General features: G+C 29.1%; 2 protein-coding genes across 2 annotated transcripts; one reads left to right on the plus strand and one right to left on the minus strand.

Annotated features, from left to right (window-relative positions):
- Positions 1-1682: 1682 nt before the first annotated feature.
- LOC111035794 (ER degradation-enhancing alpha-mannosidase-like protein 2) lies at positions 1683-15914 on the minus strand. The gene is made up of 9 exons (XM_022317570.1): positions 15588-15914; positions 15405-15515; positions 15145-15330; positions 14790-15033; positions 9205-9538; positions 8801-9054; positions 7533-7725; positions 4877-5023; positions 1683-2477 (listed from the first exon to the last, which is right to left on the minus strand). The coding sequence occupies exons 1-9, from the start codon at positions 15707-15709 to the stop codon at positions 1807-1809; spliced, it is 2262 nt and encodes a 753-aa protein (XP_022173262.1). The 5' UTR covers positions 15710-15914; the 3' UTR covers positions 1683-1806.
- A 170-nt stretch (positions 15915-16084) lies between these two features.
- Positions 16085-19204, plus strand: LOC111035806 (dolichyl-phosphate beta-glucosyltransferase). The gene is made up of 7 exons (XM_022317587.1): positions 16085-16351; positions 16406-16595; positions 16652-16851; positions 16926-17034; positions 18269-18503; positions 18602-18687; positions 18750-19204. The coding sequence occupies exons 1-7, from the start codon at positions 16295-16297 to the stop codon at positions 18848-18850; spliced, it is 978 nt and encodes a 325-aa protein (XP_022173279.1). The 5' UTR covers positions 16085-16294; the 3' UTR covers positions 18851-19204.
- The last annotated feature ends 269 nt before the right edge of the window (positions 19205-19473 follow it).

Here is a 19473-nt window from a genome sequence, read left to right on the forward strand (position 1 = left end):
GGTATATTATGCGAAATGCGTTGACAAGATAAAGATTACACGGTACACACGACTTTCTCTTAAAAAGTAGGTACCTACTTAAAAAAAAATAGAAATCTGAATAGATATACCTATGTTTAAAAACTTTATGATTACATTAATTATATTCTCAACGTATTCTAAATATTCTTATAAAATACATAAAATAAAATAAGTATTGTCTTTGGCGGAACACAACAGAATAATAAAAACACAATACATGTGTAAGAAACTACCTGTAAGCGCCCAATATTAGGGCTACCCGAAGGACCACTCGGTAATGCCCGAGAACACGGTTTTTAAAAAAAAATTATATGGTGCCAATATCAACCAGCTTAAGAACACAGGTACTTGCGCCTTGTAGTTTACGGGTAGGCAATTTAATATGCACGGAACGACCACAACGACCAGGGCGGGAAAACCCTATCACGGGAACGAGGATGGTACAAGTTAGTTATGGGGAGAGGGTCTCTGTGCTCGATCCTGTATGGTGCAATGATCACAGAGCTTACAAACAGTAGGGACAGTACTTAAACTAGCTTAAATCTACTGTAGACTTGAGATGCCGATGGACTGGAACGGAAGTGGACGGCAGATGCAGTAGGCAGACGTCGAACTAGATGACCTGGGCGGCCTCTCACACAAAGTAATATTGCTGGCGGACTTTTGCAGTGAATCCGTCGTACCAGAGTGCAAAAATGAGACACCACGTTCGACGGTGATAACAAAACAGACTGCCAAGTTTGACGGCAACGATAATAGAATAAATAAAAACTTACGACTCAATAGTTGGTCAGTTCAGATTATATTTTCTTGAGTGATGATACATGATCGGTGCTCGCTTTATTAGCGGGTTACACATCCGTAATAAAAGATGATCGCTGTAATAGCAGACCAACAAGTTAAAGAACAACGACAGAACAGGGCGGACGCAGCTGATAGACAGTACGACGCCAATAATAAAAAGACAAAATAAAAATAATAATAATAATAAGGTGTTGGCCGCATAAAAGATTATAAAACAAAAACAATAACAGATAATTACAATAAGACTAAGAGAGTAGAAAATAATCGGTGACAAAGAACAATGATAATTATAATAATTACAATATTAGCACAGAATAAGACAATAATAGTATAATAAATCACACGACAATTAATGAGAGGTAACGGGAATAATGAGATGATAAGGATGGTCCGCCGCCGTGCATAGAATTGCATAACGTGCTATATATTTAGTTCGGCGCGAACACTACCTATTAGTTCTATTTTAATTTTCTGGTCAGTTGTTTGACGACCAGTGGACCATGAGCATTAGCTATCAATAATTTCCATTAACAACAACTTACGAGTAACCGTATCCTAACCTCATCGTATTAGTATTAAGTGGGTATCAAACTAATCTCCGCAAATATTCAAAGGTCTATATAATACACAACGTACAAGACCTGCTTGAGAACTCGCGCCTTTCGTTCGGCTCGGAGGTAATAATAAAATATGAATTATTATATTAAAAAATGTTTTCAAGTGTTTGAATACAGTAAAAAGATTCGCAAACAAATCAATAATTACAATGCATTCAGAATAGATAGGTAAGTAGTTAGCCAGGTAGGTACTACCAGATTACACGCTTAGAATAATATTATTGAACAACGCGGCATAAATAACAATATTATAAACGATATTATATTTTTTGGTCCAACAACATAAACACAGTATCATAATAAATAATAATAAATAATATAAATCAACCAAGACGGGCGAGGGCGCTTTTCCGCCATCTCGTCGTCACCATCGGAAATGCGTGTAAAAGTTATTCGTAGCGGGGCACGCGAGTATCTGGTAACCGTTGTCGCCGTCGTCAGGACCGGCCGTGGAAGCGTCATCATCGTCCTGGTCGTCCTGTTGGCGTTTTTCGCTCGTCCGACGGTGCTGTTTAGCTTTCCAATTATTATCGTCACCGTTGTCGTTATCGCCGCGATCGTGATCGTAATCGACCGATGTTGGCTGTCGATATCGGTGGTCGGCGGTGGTCGGGTCTTTAAAACCGTCGTCATAATCGTGAAAATCGTTCGGCTCGATGGCTCTCCCCTTCCGTCGGGTTGTAGATTCGAACCGACTGTCACCGCCGTCGTCCCTGTTTCCACTATGGTCGTCATCGGCAGAGGCGTCTTCATCGTCCTCTAGCCTTCCGTCGCCCTGCAGTTGGTCGTCCGTCCGATAAATCACCGGTGGCCGTGACGACGGCGGAGGTATCGGAGACGGCGGTTGTAGCGAATCTATCGTCGGTGGTCTACCAGAGATCGCGTCCGAGGTCGCTGCCGGTTTTTGATGATCGTTTTTGAACTGCGGCCGTTGGTCTTCGTGCACCTGTTGAGTCCAATAGACGCTGCTCTCGTCCACGGTGAACCCGTGACCACTTGCCGAGCTGCCGTTTTCTCCGATCAGGGTGCCTTTTGCTGGAACGAGTAAAAAAAGTAAAAAGACGAAGTTAGAAAAAGTTTACATATTTGTATGATCTTTTTGCAACAAATCACCTTATAAATTTACCTACATTGTTACATTATCGATGAAATCGCCTATACTCGACTCTTATATAAGCGAACATTAGGTATGTGAACTTAGAGGGTGCTACAACAAATCCAGGTACCATAATCCATTAAAACAAAGGATATCGTCCAAAATACGATTTTATATATGCATAAATATATGGTATACTGATATTTGTTTTTACGAATATATATGTTTTATAGAATTAAGAAACAGACGATTAAGCCGTTAAAGTGCCTCTCCACTATCGTAGATTTTAGTTCAAAAGACAAAAAGTTTTAACAAAATTAAAGGTAGTTTACATTGTCCGGTTATAGTCATTCATAATTATAGTTACGGAAACATAATAGTACAGAACAAATTGGAAAATGTAATCTTACTTAACTATATAACCTAGTTAAAAACTTGAAAATATGTATTTTAAGAAATCATTATTCAATTATTGTAAATAAACTAAAAATTAAAAAAGGAGGTGAGAGGATGTCGCTCTGCTGTAGGTACAGTAGAATACAAGTCACTGTAATGGATATTTGAATTCAGTGACATAAAATCATTGTATACGAAAAGCGATTCTAAGCGAAGACCGTCTATAGTCGGCCTATAATATTCCTTAGTAATTTAGTATATTTGATGATATTATTATGATTAATGTAATAGATTTTACAATCAGGTAAGCATGAGTACTATAGTAGGTTAAATTCATTTTAGCCAAAAAATTATATTTAAAATATAATAATACACTCTAAAGGTTTCAAGTACCCACGAATAATATTTTTAAATTACAACAAAATAACTTAAGTCATTATTCTCGGTTACCTATTAAATATGTAATTTCGTACAAATTTGAACATAAATAAGTATAAAAAAAACTGCGTTTACATATATTTTTGATTTTCTGGGTACAGAATTATCTACTTGTGTGCAATTTTGTTTTAAATTTTCGTTCCGCAACTATAAAAGTTCAACATTTTGTTAAAATTTGAATGCTTATAAAAAAAAACTGTGGCTATGTATTTTTATATTTTTCAACTGATATTGTACCAATTTTTTAAGAATCTTGTATTAAATTTGAATGCTCTTTAACTCAACCAATACAATTTTATTGGCATTTAAAGAACAAAAAATGAAAATTGAAAATGTCCGTCAATATAGCTTAAAACGAGTCAAAATATTTTGAAAATGTTATCAAGGATATAAATTGATGAAATAAACATATGGTGTACATTTCAAATGTTCCGAGTAATTAATTTTTGAATTGCAACAAAATAAAAAAATGTCCACATAAGGAATTGAGTGAATATCCAATGTAAAAATTTCAATTTCAAACGCTCATAAAAATGTTATTTGACTTTCCGAAAGACATTTTTTTTGATAAAGGTAGGCAAACTTTAAGGAATCTTTTATTCAATTTGTATATCTTAGATATAATATTCACATTTTTATGAATTTCTAACTCGAAATGATCTAATTATTTTCGTGATTTTTACAAATTTTGTTAAAATTCTAAGTTCAAACGCTCATAAAAAATTATTATTGTGGATTTACTCTCAACTCTTTTTTTAACCCGCACTTACAAAAACTTACGAGAAACCATGTATTATATTTACAAGTCTTTCGAATGAGCAAAAATGTTTTTATTGGCATTAGTTTAAAACAACAAAAAGTAGTCGACATCTTCATATGCCTATAAATAGTTCATCACAAGTCAAAATATTTTGAAAATTGGATGGTATATAGATAAAGCTATCGCAAACATTCAGTGAAAAATTGCATGGATCTACGGTAATTTTTTTTAGAGTTACACCAAAAACCAAAATCGATTTTTTCGAAAACTGGTATTGCGTAAAAATTCTCGTTTTTCCTTAAATTGTTGTTTATTTTTTCTGCTGCTTTTGAAAATTATTTAGAATTTTCTACTTTTGGCTCCCTAAAGTACCAATGGATTCACTTTTCTGCCAGAAAAGATGCTGTAAAATAAAGTCGAAGCACTTTTTCTGTCCCAAAACACACACACAAAAAAAATAAAAACACACACATCATTGTAAAATTAATACATTCATCGCACCGATCAGAATCTAAAACTAAATAATTAGAATATCATTTAAAGTCGCAAGTATTGCAAAAACATTAAAGGTGTTTTATGGTATTAAATGTAAAAATTAAAGAAATGAGTAATCAAAAATTAGAAAAAAAATTGATGGGCAAAATTTAATTAACCAGAACAAAAATATGTGGATACACTATACACGCAAAACCAAAAAAATATAACATTAGTATTTCAAATTGTTTTTTTATTTTTCAAACATACCTTGATTGATTGATTCTTTTTTTTTTTTGTCAGCTTCCATTGACAATTTCATAAAACGTTGATATTTCGGTTGTTGACGATGCGACCAGTGGTTGTTGTCAGCCACGTAACAACAGTGCAATATTCCGGGATCTATAGGATGAGCCTCTACATAGATCATAAAAAATAAATATTATATAAAATACAAAAAAAAAAAGAGTACCTACGTAGATCTAATAATTATGGTGTATAGTTTTAAGAACAACATAAACAAGCTCATAAAAACTTTACCTAACCTTTAAAGTCAACAAACAACAAGCTGTACCTTGGTCACTGAATCTTCTGTAATGGATTTGTTAAATTTGAGATCAAAAAAAACTATTCTGACTAAAGTATATGGCTTTCAAAAATTAAGCACACTTAAAATTTCACAAAGAACTCAAAACCCATCAAAAACTAATACTAATTGAACATGTAATTAGTGCAACTTTATTGCCATTATACCATTCATTTAATGATGACAATTTCTTTTGGCTTAGACATAGTCGCAAATTGCAAGTAGACTTAATCAGTATATAAAAATCTTTTATCGGGGACCTGCAAGGTATTCCATTATTTGTAACTGATTATAAGTAATAGTAATGTTGCAGACTTAACAGAAGTTAGTAACTACTACTGAGATTTATAAATATTTTAAGAATATCATTATTTATGGAAGACTAGCTGACCCGGCGAACTTCGTACCGCCTAGCAGTAAATTAATGTAGTGATACCTATGATTTTAACTAACGTAATAAAATAAATACAAAAAAATGTATTAAGTTAAATATAGTTCATTAGGATAATACACCTTTATGAAGAAAATAAAGATTTAATGAAACTGCATAAATCAAAGAAGCAAAATCGTGGAAAAAACAAAATTTTGCAACCCCAGTCCACAGCAATAGGAACGCGAACTCACTGCCGCGGCGACTGTGACGATTGTGCGTCCTTTTCGTTCAGGACGTCGGGCGGGTAGAGAGTACAACGGCCCTTCACGGGGGCCCCGACAAAATTAATTTTTTTTCCAAATAATATTATTATTACATTGGATTTTGGTAATGCACTTAACGACGACGACGACATTCGCACGATTATAAAAATAATTTTCAGATACGTTATGCCAACTAGGATTATTATTGGTCGCGATAATGTACAGCCGTCGTTCTCACTCGTTTCCTACAGGGTTTTACTTCGTTATCCGAAGTCGCGATTTTATTTTCGAAGAATGCACGGCGAACCGTTTCCGAACAAAAAAAACAAATATTATTACGTAACTTTAATACGACTTTAATACGATTATTAAAATAATTTCTTTTTAGATTAATATTTTGTTTATTTTTTCTACTTAAATATTTCCAATGTATTTTAATACTTATTCAGCTATTCGGGGCGGGACGAATTCAACAAATCATAGATCATTAAAATCGGTCCAGCCGTTCTTCAGTTATAAATTGTGTAATTAAGTAACTAACCCGACTTTGTCGTATTTATATAACTAACAATACATGTAATGTTGAAAAGATTCAAATCTACACAATTATTCCATTCTGAATCAATAATAAAAAATCAAAATCGATTTGTCAAAAATAGGTATTCAAGGTGATCCAACAAGTATGCTCACCCCCTTTTTTTCTTTAATAATGAAGTTTTTCAAAATCTGATTTTTGGAATCTTCAAATATACTCAGACCATATTTTCATATTCTTGAGATTTTATGTACCACGTAAGAAGTGTCCTGCAGCGATATAAACTTTTGTTTTTCAAATGGGAACCCCACTTTTTTACTGTAAATTATTTAGCGGATAATTTTTTTGAGAATTTTGATGTATTAATTCTAAAGAGTAGTTTTCTAGTTATTACACATTTTGTGCTAAGGATAATATAGTTTATCATAGGGAAGAAGGATGTGCTTATTCAGTATACGTTGTTATCTATAGTCTATACACGTAATATAAAATAATACGTCATTTTATATTTATTTCGCCAAACACTTAGGTAAATAGCAAGTAAAATCCTTCTTGATTTATTTAGTTATATTTCTTATTCCATGTGTAGAAATGAACAAGCATATCCCAATTATAGACTATTATCCTTAGTACAAATTGTCCAATAACTAGGAAACCACTCATTCAAATTTTGATTTCGATACATCAAAATTCTCAAAAAAATTATCAGCTAAATAATTTAAAGAAAAAAATTGGGGTTATTATTTGAAAAACAAAAGTTTGTACCTCCACTATCGGACACTCCTTAAGTGGCACAAAAAATCTCAAGTAAACAAAAAAATGGTATTTGAGTATATTAAAGATTCCAAAAATCAGATTTTGAAAAGCTTCATTATTAAAGAAAAAAGGGGGTGAGCATACTTGTTAGATCACCCTGTATAATACATTTTTTTATTTCCCACCTTTATTTAGTTAGTTTTTCGAAATTATTAAAAAAAATAATGGGCATTCCATACTTTTGATATCCTAACTTATCATAAGCAATCTAGATCAAATTTGTTGCAAAACCACTTGCAATATCTAAGATTAGAGAAAATACCTATACAATTCTTACAGGATAATTATCACTACATTCAGAATCTAAAACATAGTTTGGCAATGTTAGAACATTAAGGAATAAAGGTTTTTACCTGTGTTAAAAATGTATCCACCTGCATCGACTATGCATTCACGGCCACCAGCTGTTTTCCAAACTTTACCATGACTTCCATCATTATGTATAAAGTTATCAGGGTCAAAAAGTAAATATAGGTACTTGGTTGTTTCAGCAAGGAAAAATGACTCCATCCTATTTTGAAGAGAATGTTTCTTGCAACTTTTAATCTAAAAAATAAAAAATTTTAAATAAATAATTTAAGTTAAGGTTTTACAAAGTATCATTTTTGCCTTAAATTCATTAATTCTTTTGTTATACCTAGACACATTATTTTGTTTTAGATTGAATATCCGTTAAAAACCAATTTTATTTCATCTAATCAAAAAAAACAGCTTCAAATTAACTTGGAATAATGACTTTAAGCTAAAAAACCATAACTTAATTTGAATTACTTTATCATGATCAAAATTAATGTTGACTTTATGATTTAGAAATGAGAAGTATTTAGAAGGGTATAGGGTATATAGTAGTATTGGAGATGTAAGTGATACTTTTAAAGAATATGTTTTTAGCTTGAAAGCTAGTCTAAGCTTTACTGAAATCATGTTCAAACTTAATAGTAATATCTAGAAGCAATCAGAGGTATGAATTTAGTCTATAAGTATTTATTAGCAGCTTATTTCTATTAATCAAAGAACCCAAACAGTTTTTTGAAAAATATGTTTTGGTACTATAATTTCATATTCCAAACCAGAATAATTTTTAGAGGAAATTGATGTATAGAAGTCCAATTTTGAACAATAAGTTAATTAATTATAATTATTCAAAGCATAGATGAACAGAGTAGTGGGCCAACATTTCACGGGGTACTTACCCCTGATGTCACACCACTGTGCATATCTAAGCTTTTAGAACTTATAAGTAAAAAAAATTTATGGGCAAACGAATGATCATTGAATAACCATTTTAGTAGATAACAATAAATTTGTACTACTAAAAAAATACAGCAAATAGATTTCAAACGCATAAAAAAAGATATTACTTATATTGTTTAAGTATTTTTTTCCTAAACATTAAATCCTAAATTTGCATTTTGAGTCTTGAGAAATGTTATTATCTATTTTAGTGCAAAATTTTTTTAACTATCTACATTATGTTGTGAAAAACTTTAAAAAATTAGTCTGATTTGTTTAGATTGTATTTGATCAGATTTGATTTACCTGATAGCAATAAAAGTTGCAAAACCAACTGTACAAAACATGAGTATAGTAAAAATTTAAAATAAAATACATTATATATTACCGTAGCATATCCGCATCGCGTGCGGCTACTGTGTTGAATAGAACGTAGAATGTCGCTACCTATGTCTAGTAAATAGGGGTCTCCACTAGTTGCTTTGTATAAATACATGGCAGACTCCACTAATTCAGGTCGTAATGGGAATGAATCTCTGGCGGACTCTTGATTAACAACGTTGTAAACTTCAGGAGTAAAACCATATAGTTTAAGTACATCATGATAATTTGACATCGATTTCATGGCAATATCTATATCACCTAAAATAATAGCATATGTTAAAAATATCATAAGAGTTTAACATGGGGCAATTAAAATAATAAAATCAAAGCAAATCTTTAGTAGAGTTTAAATTATAAAATGACAATAAACTAAATATCCGAATTATTAATGATTTAAGGTATAATTACCTATTAGACTTAAAAGCCCTGGCCAATATGATTCTAATGACTGATATATGGGCATTGTTACTTGGCCCTTTTGCATGTTCACCCAAAAATACCACCCTGTAGAAGTTGCTGAGTACTTATCAATAGGCTTTCTTAACTCATCAAACATGCTTCTTAGATGAGGCAGATTAAATAGCAGAGAGCCTTTAACTAAGTACTCAAAATATGAATCAATCCCACCACCAATGCCTGAATCATGTGCAATCCATAATCCAGAGGCCACGTCCAAATGATTACCCATTAATCCCATTTTAGATCTATGGTTGAACAACGAATGAAGAGCTTTTAAAGCTACCTATCAAATAATAAAATATCACTTACAGTTTTAATGTTTAAAATAATCAAAAGAAAAACCATTTGTGGACATTTTAGACCACTGTTTGACTTAGAATGTTAGACAAGTGTGTTTTAATAATTAATATATGAAAACGGCTATAATAAGAGGTCTAAAATAATAATATTTTAACAGTATTTAAAATTGTTTGATTTTTTTAAAAGAAAAAAATGTTCCTAATATTTTCTTCTGTTAGCTTATAGCTACTTAATTAAAAAAAGGTATTCTTTATTATTTAAGTACAATCATAGGCTTGGATTTCATTGAGATATATAATCTTCCTACTTTAAACACTATTCTACATCAAAAACAAAGAATGTAGCATTAAAAATTAAAGTTTGGATGTTTTTGCATTTGCTTGTTTTTTGGGGCTGTTTGATTTATTGCTAAGTAAGCTTAAAAATATTTTCATGCAACTACTACTTAAACTACTAAAAATATTTTAAGTGTATAGTGCATATTTTTACATATTTAGCGAATTGGTGGACGGTGGTTTTAAGAGCATATTCTTTAATTTTAACAATTTTAGGATATACAATTTGGAAATAAAATTTTAAAATTTTAAAACCAGGTAACAAAATAAAAATATATAGTAACGTATATGTTACGGGCAATGTAAACACAAATTTTTTTTTTAACCGACCAATATTATTTTTTATTATTATTATAAATTATAATCATTACTTATTTGTAGTATTAATCTTTTTCAAAACAATCATTATTAATTTTATTCATGTACCATAATATTACCAATATTTTGATTGAATAACAAAAAAAAATTAACAAGTATTATAATTTTATTATTACCTATTTATTTGAACACGATTTAGAAGCATGTCACTTGGAAATACATAGTCTTTCTGCTTTTCTACACTTGATTTTTAAATAGGCAGTATGATAAGTAACAAAAATAAGTTTATACCCAGTTTTTCAAAAAATTCATAGTTTATTGTACTATGATACATGAATACAATTAATAATGATTGTTTTAAAAAATAATCAATACTGTATATAGGTAATAATAATAAAAAAAATATTAGTTGGTTAAAAAAAACGGTTTACATTGCCCGGGCAGGACCACATTGACCGTAACATATATACATTTTGAGATTTTCACTAGGTATTATTGTATCTTGTTTTTCACATTCCTATTTGACATTCAATTTTCAGTTTTTATTATTAAATATTTAGTGAAAATTATAAAATATAAAACTATTTTTTATTTATGAAATTAGGTTTAAAAAAATAAGTGAATATTTTTAAAGCATAATTGAACTGTTTTGAGCACATAAGTAAACACAAATATACTATTTTTAAGTGCATTAAGTTCTGCTTTTCAAAACCTTAGTAATTATATTATAATAAATTAGGTGAAAACAAATTAATCATTTTTTCACCTTGTAGTTTATTATAAGAGCTAAGTATAGTTTATTTACATATCATTCCAGTAGTTCATCAGAAATAGTTCGGAGATAAATATGTAAAGAAAATATGTTTTTTCTTACAAATTAACTTTATCTGTTTAATCAAATCTTGTTTAGTTAAGCTTATAATTTATTTCTTTTAGATTTGTAAATATTACTTTTATTTTTTAGAAAAATTTGACGTGAATCACAAACAAATAAGTTCTGATTAAAATATAAATTTTATTTCTATTCTATTTAACATTCAAAACTCATCAAGTTGAGTTATTTTCAAATAAGATCTTTTTGAGATGTGCAATTATAAACTTTACAAATTATTTTTTATTTCAAAGGTAAATTGAATACGTATTTATGACATGACATTTCATAATTGCAATAGGTATTAATTTTTAACTGTATTTCTGCATCATATTAGAAAATGTGTTTTTACTGTGCCTCTGATAGTTTATCTTAATGTTTGATAAAAATCTGAAATATTTCACCTATCTAACTTGTCTAATGTTCATATTGTAAAAAAAAACATACATAATTAGGAAAATAATTAACTAATATTTTTCATTCCCCTCCCTTACTTGCAATACCACACAACAAGGTTATAAAAAACTATTTCTTTTTATTGCCATGGTACCTACTATGATCACGCTTCTCCCCTTGAAGTGTTGTCAAAATGCTACTGACCGAGAAATAGAAGTGACTGTTTTAAAAAAATAATATGTGCTACCCAACTGTCATTAAGATGACATTATAATATTAATATAGCTAAGAATGAAGACAGATAGTTATTAAAATGGAGCGGGCAAAGTTTTTTTATGCACATTAATATCAGGAAATTCCTAACAACATTATAAATGTAATAATTATTTTTATTTATTTTTAAATAAATAAATAATTAGGTATTGAAATTGTTGAAATTTTAATAATTTTAAGAAATGTGTATGCAATTAAAATAAGTCATAAGTTATTACTTATTACTAATAACCAGACTAAGAACTTAAAATAATTGTAAATATACTTATTAATTGTATGCACCTTCATACTGTGAAAAACATTTCACTGTGCCATTTTGGTCTGATATATCATTTATAAACAACAATTATCAAATTTAAATAATTTAAATCATATTTTTTGAACGCAAATAAATATGTATACATGTTTGATTCATATCAGTTAAAAATGTTATGATGTTGTAATATCCTGATTCAAAGAAATTTTTTGATGATATTGTATTTTTTTATTACAAGGTCTATTCTAATCCAATTTCAGCCATAATAAGTGGCCTACTGAATTGGATAGACCCATAGTTCCCTAACTTTGGAACTATCCCTGAATAATAAAGTACAATTTTAAAAATTATTTAACAAATAACTATAAAATTGACATATTGAAATATGTATTAACAATATACCTATTGTATTACAGTTTTATGTCACATTGTCAATGCTGTACACTAACTAGTTAGAAAGTTGGAAAAAACTTTTTTTGGTAACATCTGACTTAACTAGTTACATTGTTTAATAGCTTGGTTTAACTAGTTATTTTTTAAAAAATCATAAAGTTATTCAAAAGCTTTATTAATTATAAATAATTCTTAAATAATTGAAAAAATTTGTCAAATTCAAAAAATTCAAAATTTTGAACAAACACTTTTATAAAATTTTACCCAATATTTTATGCAAACTAATTTAATACCATACATGTTTAAAATATTTTATCATTGGATCATATTTATTATAATTTAATTCTAGTATTATATACACATAAAAATTATGTTTTTGTAATACCTAACTTTTTCTGACTTTTTAGTAACTTAGTTGTTGGTATTTTAATCAGCAAATTTATATTCTAAGTTGCTATATTTCTTAAGTAACTTAAATACATAACTAATGAGTTTTTTTAATATTCCAACTTTAATTAGTCACTAACAACGTGACCAGTGAATATTATCACATTTTAATAACATTTCAAGTGTTAACTCATTTATATTTTAAATGGTTGAACTGTCATTCATTTTTTTTTATTACTAGTTTGTTTTAATTTATGGAAAATATGTATAAAATAGAGCCATTAATTGTATTTATCCAGTATGGTCATACACGTAGGAATTTGAGTTGAAATGGTTTAATAATAGTTTTAAGACATAACTAATCTACAAAAGTGTTTGGAAAGAATGTCGTTCATGAATGCCCGTTCACATGTTCACATTCATAGTAAGTGAACAATACGTGAACGTCACTCTTTTTTATTAAATTGAACGTTAGCGAGATTGAGATTTTATTTTAATGAATTCAAACGATACTAAAAGGGCTCAATTTATTTGCCATTTAATAAATATATGCTTAAATTCTGATTGTAAAAATATTTAAAAATTCAATGAACGACCAAGTGAATGCATTAATTTTTTCAATGAACGAGAACGGATTCATTTAAAAAACGAATGTGAATGAGTTCTTTTTTAAGTACTGTCAACAAATTGAACAAATTCATTTTTTTAGTGAATGTTCCGAACACTGATCTACTATGTATTTGTAATAATTTAAATTAATACAATTAACTGTAATTTATTTTTTTATTTTTTCTTATAACATCAAATTTTTATTTAGTATTTTATACTAACTCGCCATGATGTGCTATTACTGAATAGCTTCTTCAACCAAGCCATTAAATGACCAATTATGTAACTATCCGTTGTGCTTATTGTAAATTTCTGTTACAGATTGTACAAATTAATAAATATGTTTTAAAAAAAAGAAAGTATTTTGTACAAAATATTTAAATAAATTCCTTTTTATATAAGATATATTTTAGATGTATCTATTTTAAGAATTCTTTCATAGGCAATAGCTTATAACTTACACTGTATATTAATAGATATATAATTATATAATTATATAATTATATATAATTGATTTAACATATAATAAATCAATTGTATATTATGACGTATATTTTCTCCTACATGCTAGGAGTTATCAATATTGAGAATTAAAAATAATAATGAAGATCTCTGATACTATGCAGTATAAATGTATAATATAGTAAATTACATATTAGTTGCGCAAATAAGTATTCTATTTATGTCCATAATTATTTATATACTTCCTTACTTTGTATGTAAATTAATTTTCAATTGAAATATAATGAAGTTTATCTACTATGCATTTAATGATTGATTAGGCTATTATTTATTTTAAAAAATTATTTATTACTTAGTAGAAGGATTATACGGTGCAATTTATTTATATATATGAAATCCGAATTGGAAGTTGGATCAAACTGCTAACACTTCATTAACATTGACAAGGATAAATAATAATCATTTTACAATTTAGTTATGAAACAAATATTAATAAATATAATGGTTTTAAATATATGTATTGAAAATGTAATGCCTTAAAATTATGTGGTAAAAAAAACTTAGATTTTACAATAATATTTAAATGTTTAATATGTTTGAATAAATGTTTCACAGGAACTTAACATTTAAACTTAAATATTTTGTGAATTTGTCTAAAATCTTAAAATAGTTTTTTCCAAAAAATAAATTTCAAATTACTTAATATCCTACGGGGTTGTTATTGTCAATAACTTTTTTCTTACCATTTTTTAATATCATTATTTTACTATTTTTTGTACTCAAACCTTGGAAATAAAATTATTCATTTTTTCAGGGGTTTTCAACCTGTGAGTTTCGGCACTCAGGGGTATAGTAGGTAATTATCAAGGGAGCCTTGTCCACATTAAATGTTGCTGAATAATATTATGGTAAGCTTATGTTATTTATGATTTACCTGTTCAAATATAAAATCACCAGTTAGTCGGGACAGAGTTCCAAATTCTAATATGAATGTACCAACTCCTGCTGTACAAGTTACAGTTGTTTCGCCTTCGGGTACACCAGATCGAAGATTAACTGTTCCATAAGGCATACCAGTAGGGGTATCAAATGCTGGCAATAGTCTTCTAGCTACATCTTCAGCCATACGTAACAGTGGTCCATTACACGGCCATCCAATTTCTAATTCTGTAGTGGCTCTAAGAACAAAGAACATTCATAACAATAGAAATAATTATATTTAGTTATGCCCAGTATCTATAATAAATGTATTGTAATTTATGTTGAGTTTTAAAAAAAATATATCATACCTATGAGATAACATATGGGCACTTAGCAGTCCACCAACAACTCTTATGTTTGTCTCAAAAACTGATACATTAATATCAGCATCAAAAGAAACATTATATTTTATGTAGTCAACTGCCTTATTAAATTCATCATGTAATCCCATTACAACTAGAGTGTCTAGGGCATCAATCAAAGATAATGAATAGCTATAAACAAGTCATAACGTGTTTTTTATATATAAATTATTGAAATGACTCTGAAGAAAGTATGTAATATGTACCTGCCCCAAGTGTCCACACCATCACACGTCAATGGTCGTAACTCATCATAAGGATAAGCATATTTCATGTAGCCGTGATATGCATGTTCAAACATTTCTTTCACTTCCGATCTTCATAAAACAAAAACAAAATTAAATTTTTCTATTGACTGGAACAAAATTTATGAAATCCTTAAGTCACACCTCAACTGTAATAGACGGTGTCTATCATAATGACGTGAACACGAACCGCGTCGTATGAGCAGTAAAATTATCAATGAGAAATGAACTGAACATTTCATTTTTTTGCTTTCAAAATATAACATCTAGGTAAAGGATACGTGGTAAACTTTTGAGTTTAAAAACGTAAATTATTATTTTTGTTACTCATTTCGGTGTTGTCCCAACACATTTGTGCAGTCGTCATCTGCAAATGTGTGTGAGTGTATATTTAAATTAAAGTACGACAAATCATATAGGTAGCATAATATGTATATTATTCTGAGCAATAAATTAAAAATTTTAATCGGTAAAATATAAAACTGTTATCAGCAAACATTAACTATATTATACGTATGGCATAATAAAAAAAAGAAAAAAAAACAATAATCAAACGTTACTACTGATAAGGCGACTACCTATTTGTACGTGTCTTTCTTACCCCCATAACGATAAGGAATACAATTCGACAGCCGACTGATAACGTCCGCCGCGGCGTCGCATCACCGTCAGCTCTTTTTTGTTGCTTCACCGTCATCTCGTTTTTGTTGCTAACGTATTCCTGATCTTGTCTGTAGTTTTATCGACTTTTCAAGCATTCACCTTTGCACCTCGTACACATTGACATGACGTGTACGTATTAACGGCGGGGATTGCGATAATAATTAATAAATTGCATTGGTTCGTCGACGATGTTTTGTATGTGTGGCTTGTTGTCACTTCCAGTGCAAGGAATTCTCGCCGTCATAGTGAGTAGTCGCGTTTTTCGTTCGTTCTCACATTAAACGTCCCCCGTGTTTCAGGTGCTGTTGACGACGTTAGTGTTTTGGATGTTGTACTTTAAAGACTCTCCTTACGCGTATAAGCATAGGACTGACAATGAAAAACATTTCATGGACGAAAATGCCAGACAAGTGCCGTTTCCCAGTCTGGGGGACGAATGCACGTTGGATTTGTCGATCATTGTGCCTGCGTACAACGAACAAGACAGGAGTATGACAGATTTATCTACCTATTGATTTTATCTGTTCTAAAACTTTTGTGTTTAGTAAGGCCTATGCTCGATTCATGTTTACATTTCTTGACTGATGCCGGTCGAAAATGGTCTTTTGAAGTGATCGTTGTTAGTGATGGGAGTACTGACGGAACATGTGATATTGTCATAGAATATATGCAACAATATGGTTCTGATCGTGTACGCCTATTAAAATTATACAAAAATCGTGGAAAGGGAGGTGCTGTTTGCTTGGTGAGTAGAATTATTGAATTTTTGCTAATTAATGATACAACAAATATCAATTTAACAACTTATATTTCACACAGGGAATGCAAAGTGCACGGGGACGTACTTTGTTATTTGCTGATGCTGATGGTGCTACAAAGTTCCAAGATATAGAAAAATTAGAAACAGTATTACACTTTTTGGCAGCAGGTAATTATAAGGCATTACGAGATATTTTGTACTTAGGCAACTAAAAACATATTTATACCCTACATATAGGAATATTTTCTTAAGTAATAAAAAAAGATCTTATGCATATTTAAGTAGGCATTTTGAAGAAAACTGAAAAATAAGGTTTTGCTACTCAAAATAAAATATTTAAGGCATAATGAATAGAACATAATTAAAATATAAAAAGCTTTTCCATTATTTTATTTTTGTAATTCATGCCCGACATATAATTTTGACAAGATAGGTATAAAATAAAGTACAAATCGAAATTTATAAGTAATTAGGGTATAAATTAGATTTATAAACATGAATTAAACTTAAAATACAAATATAAAAAGAAATTCGAAAAACCAAATAAAAAATTGAATATCTGTCTGAATGGTTTGCTAGGTTATCGATTATATATGATTATATTATGTTAGCGTTAAAGTATGAAATTATGTAATTCATGATTTATCTGGATACTTAATACACTAACCAAATTAAGACGATAGACCATATAATTTATTATTTGACTACACTCTTTCCAGTAAGATATCATGCTGCAGTTAGACAAAAATTGGTTCTTCTGCTTGTCCCCAAGTGACACCCTGTCATGGGATGTACAGAATCAACATATTCTTTCTCTAAACTGACTATAGATATTTTATAAATTTCTTGCAAAACTCGTTAAGATAAAATTATATTTCTGTGGTGTGTGGACTATTTTGTGTTGCTTATGTTAAAAATAACAGGTACATAGATTAAATTGATTGTTATATTTAATAATAACAATGATACACATATCAAGATAGTACTTCAACTCTTGTCGGTATGCATTGATACATATAACATATGAACATCCCTCTTGACTCAATTCGCATCCACAATACTATTATATTTAATTAATTACTACACTTTAACAACTAGTTATTCTATAAAACTTCTAAATAAAGAATTATTTTATTTTCATATGAATACTTAAACTTAAGCAGTGTGTTAAATGACAGATTTTATACTTAAACACTAACATTTTAAATTTAACTAGGTTATTGGTTATTGAACCAATCATTTGGTTTTATCTTATCCAAAAACTAAATTCCTGTTAGCTTATTAAATTTTTCTTGTCTTAGATATATTTGTGTACCTATCGCGAATTTCATCACAGTCTTAATTTACATAAGGAATATTTAAACTTAAATTTAATACTTTATTTATTTTTTGATTTAACTAGATGATATTACTGATTGCGCTAAAACGATTTATGCGGTTGTGTGTGGCTCACGTGCCCACTTAGAATCAGAATCTAAGGCTCAAAGAAGTATATTCCGTACTTTCTTGATGATGTGCTTTCATTTGCATGTCTGGGTATTTGGTGTACGTACTATCAAAGATACACAATGTGGCTTCAAGCTATTCACTCGGCCAGCTGCAAGAATCTTATTTAATAATATACATGTTGATGGATGGTATATATAACTAATATAATATATTTCCAATAACACTTATATACGCTTAACTATTATTATTTATTTTTTTTACTTACTTTTGCTATGAAATTTATTAGGGCTTTTGATGTAGAAATGTTATACATAGCTGAAAAATTGAAATTTCAATTAGCTGAAGTACCAGTTCATTGGACAGAGATTGAAGGTAATACAATATACTATAGAAATTTTTCATTGTAAAGATATTAATTTGTTCATTTTATTTAGGCTCCAAAATAGTCCCTGTGTGGAGTTGGCTGGAAATGGGTTTTGATGTATTAGCAATATGGCTTAGATACCGTACAGGATCATGGAAGATACGCAAATAAAGGAGAAATAAGCTTACATATTATTATCGTTCACCTTGTCTTCAAAGTTATTAGAACAATATGTAAATTGCATACTTAGTTGTGTGTAGCTAATAAATATTTTATCATAAAGGTTTTTCTAAAACTACATAACAAATATTTCTTCATCAGAATTCAATTGTGATAAATGTAAAAAAAATTAAAAGACATTAAAAAAGACATTAAAAAGTGAATGTTATTAAGTTTAACTATTGCTCTTTACCTTGAGGACAATATGGAGTACAGATTTAATTCTACTTTTATTATTAGATGATTGGAATAAGTTCCTCATAAAATGTGAATTTTGAAATAAAGTTAAGCTTATCGTACAAAATATATGAAATTGATTTGATGAATTATTCATTACGTTCAATATAATGGAATGAATATATTTCAAAATGCATTTCATTAATAATTTTATTTATATGACAAAACTGTTGATATTAATAATAATGTTTCCTATTTAGTTATTTTTATGTTAAATTTACATTCATCTAAATACACAAAAAAAATTGTACTCAAATAATTAATAAACTAAATTATTAAAATATATAAATACTTGAAAGTATTTATTCAACAAATAATATTAATGTACTTCTTAACTT

The sequence above is a fragment of the Myzus persicae genome, unplaced genomic scaffold (genome assembly GCF_001856785.1).
Source record: "Myzus persicae strain clone G006 unplaced genomic scaffold, MPER_G0061.0, whole genome shotgun sequence".
NCBI lineage: Eukaryota > Metazoa > Arthropoda > Insecta > Hemiptera > Aphididae > Myzus > Myzus persicae.

Excerpts from the sequence above, each read along its gene's own strand:
- LOC111035794 (XM_022317570.1), bottom strand. The coding sequence starts at position 15,709 with ATGTTATATTTTGAAAGCAAAAAAATGAAATGTTCAGTTCATTTCTCA. Across the intron at positions 15,331-15,404 it reads GGTGTGGACACTTGGGGCAG|CTATTCATTATCTTTGATTG; the intron begins GTACATATTACA and ends ACTTGTTTATAG. Across the intron at positions 9,539-14,789 it reads GTGATTTTATATTTGAACAG|GTAGCTTTAAAAGCTCTTCA; the intron begins GTAAATCATAAA and ends ATTATTTGATAG.
- LOC111035806 (XM_022317587.1), top strand. The coding sequence starts at position 16,295 with ATGTTTTGTATGTGTGGCTTGTTGTCACTTCCAGTGCAAGGAATTCTC. Across the intron at positions 16,596-16,651 it reads GTACAACGAACAAGACAGGA|TAAGGCCTATGCTCGATTCA; the intron begins GTATGACAGATT and ends TTTTGTGTTTAG. Across the intron at positions 16,852-16,925 it reads AGGGAGGTGCTGTTTGCTTG|GGAATGCAAAGTGCACGGGG; the intron begins GTGAGTAGAATT and ends TATTTCACACAG.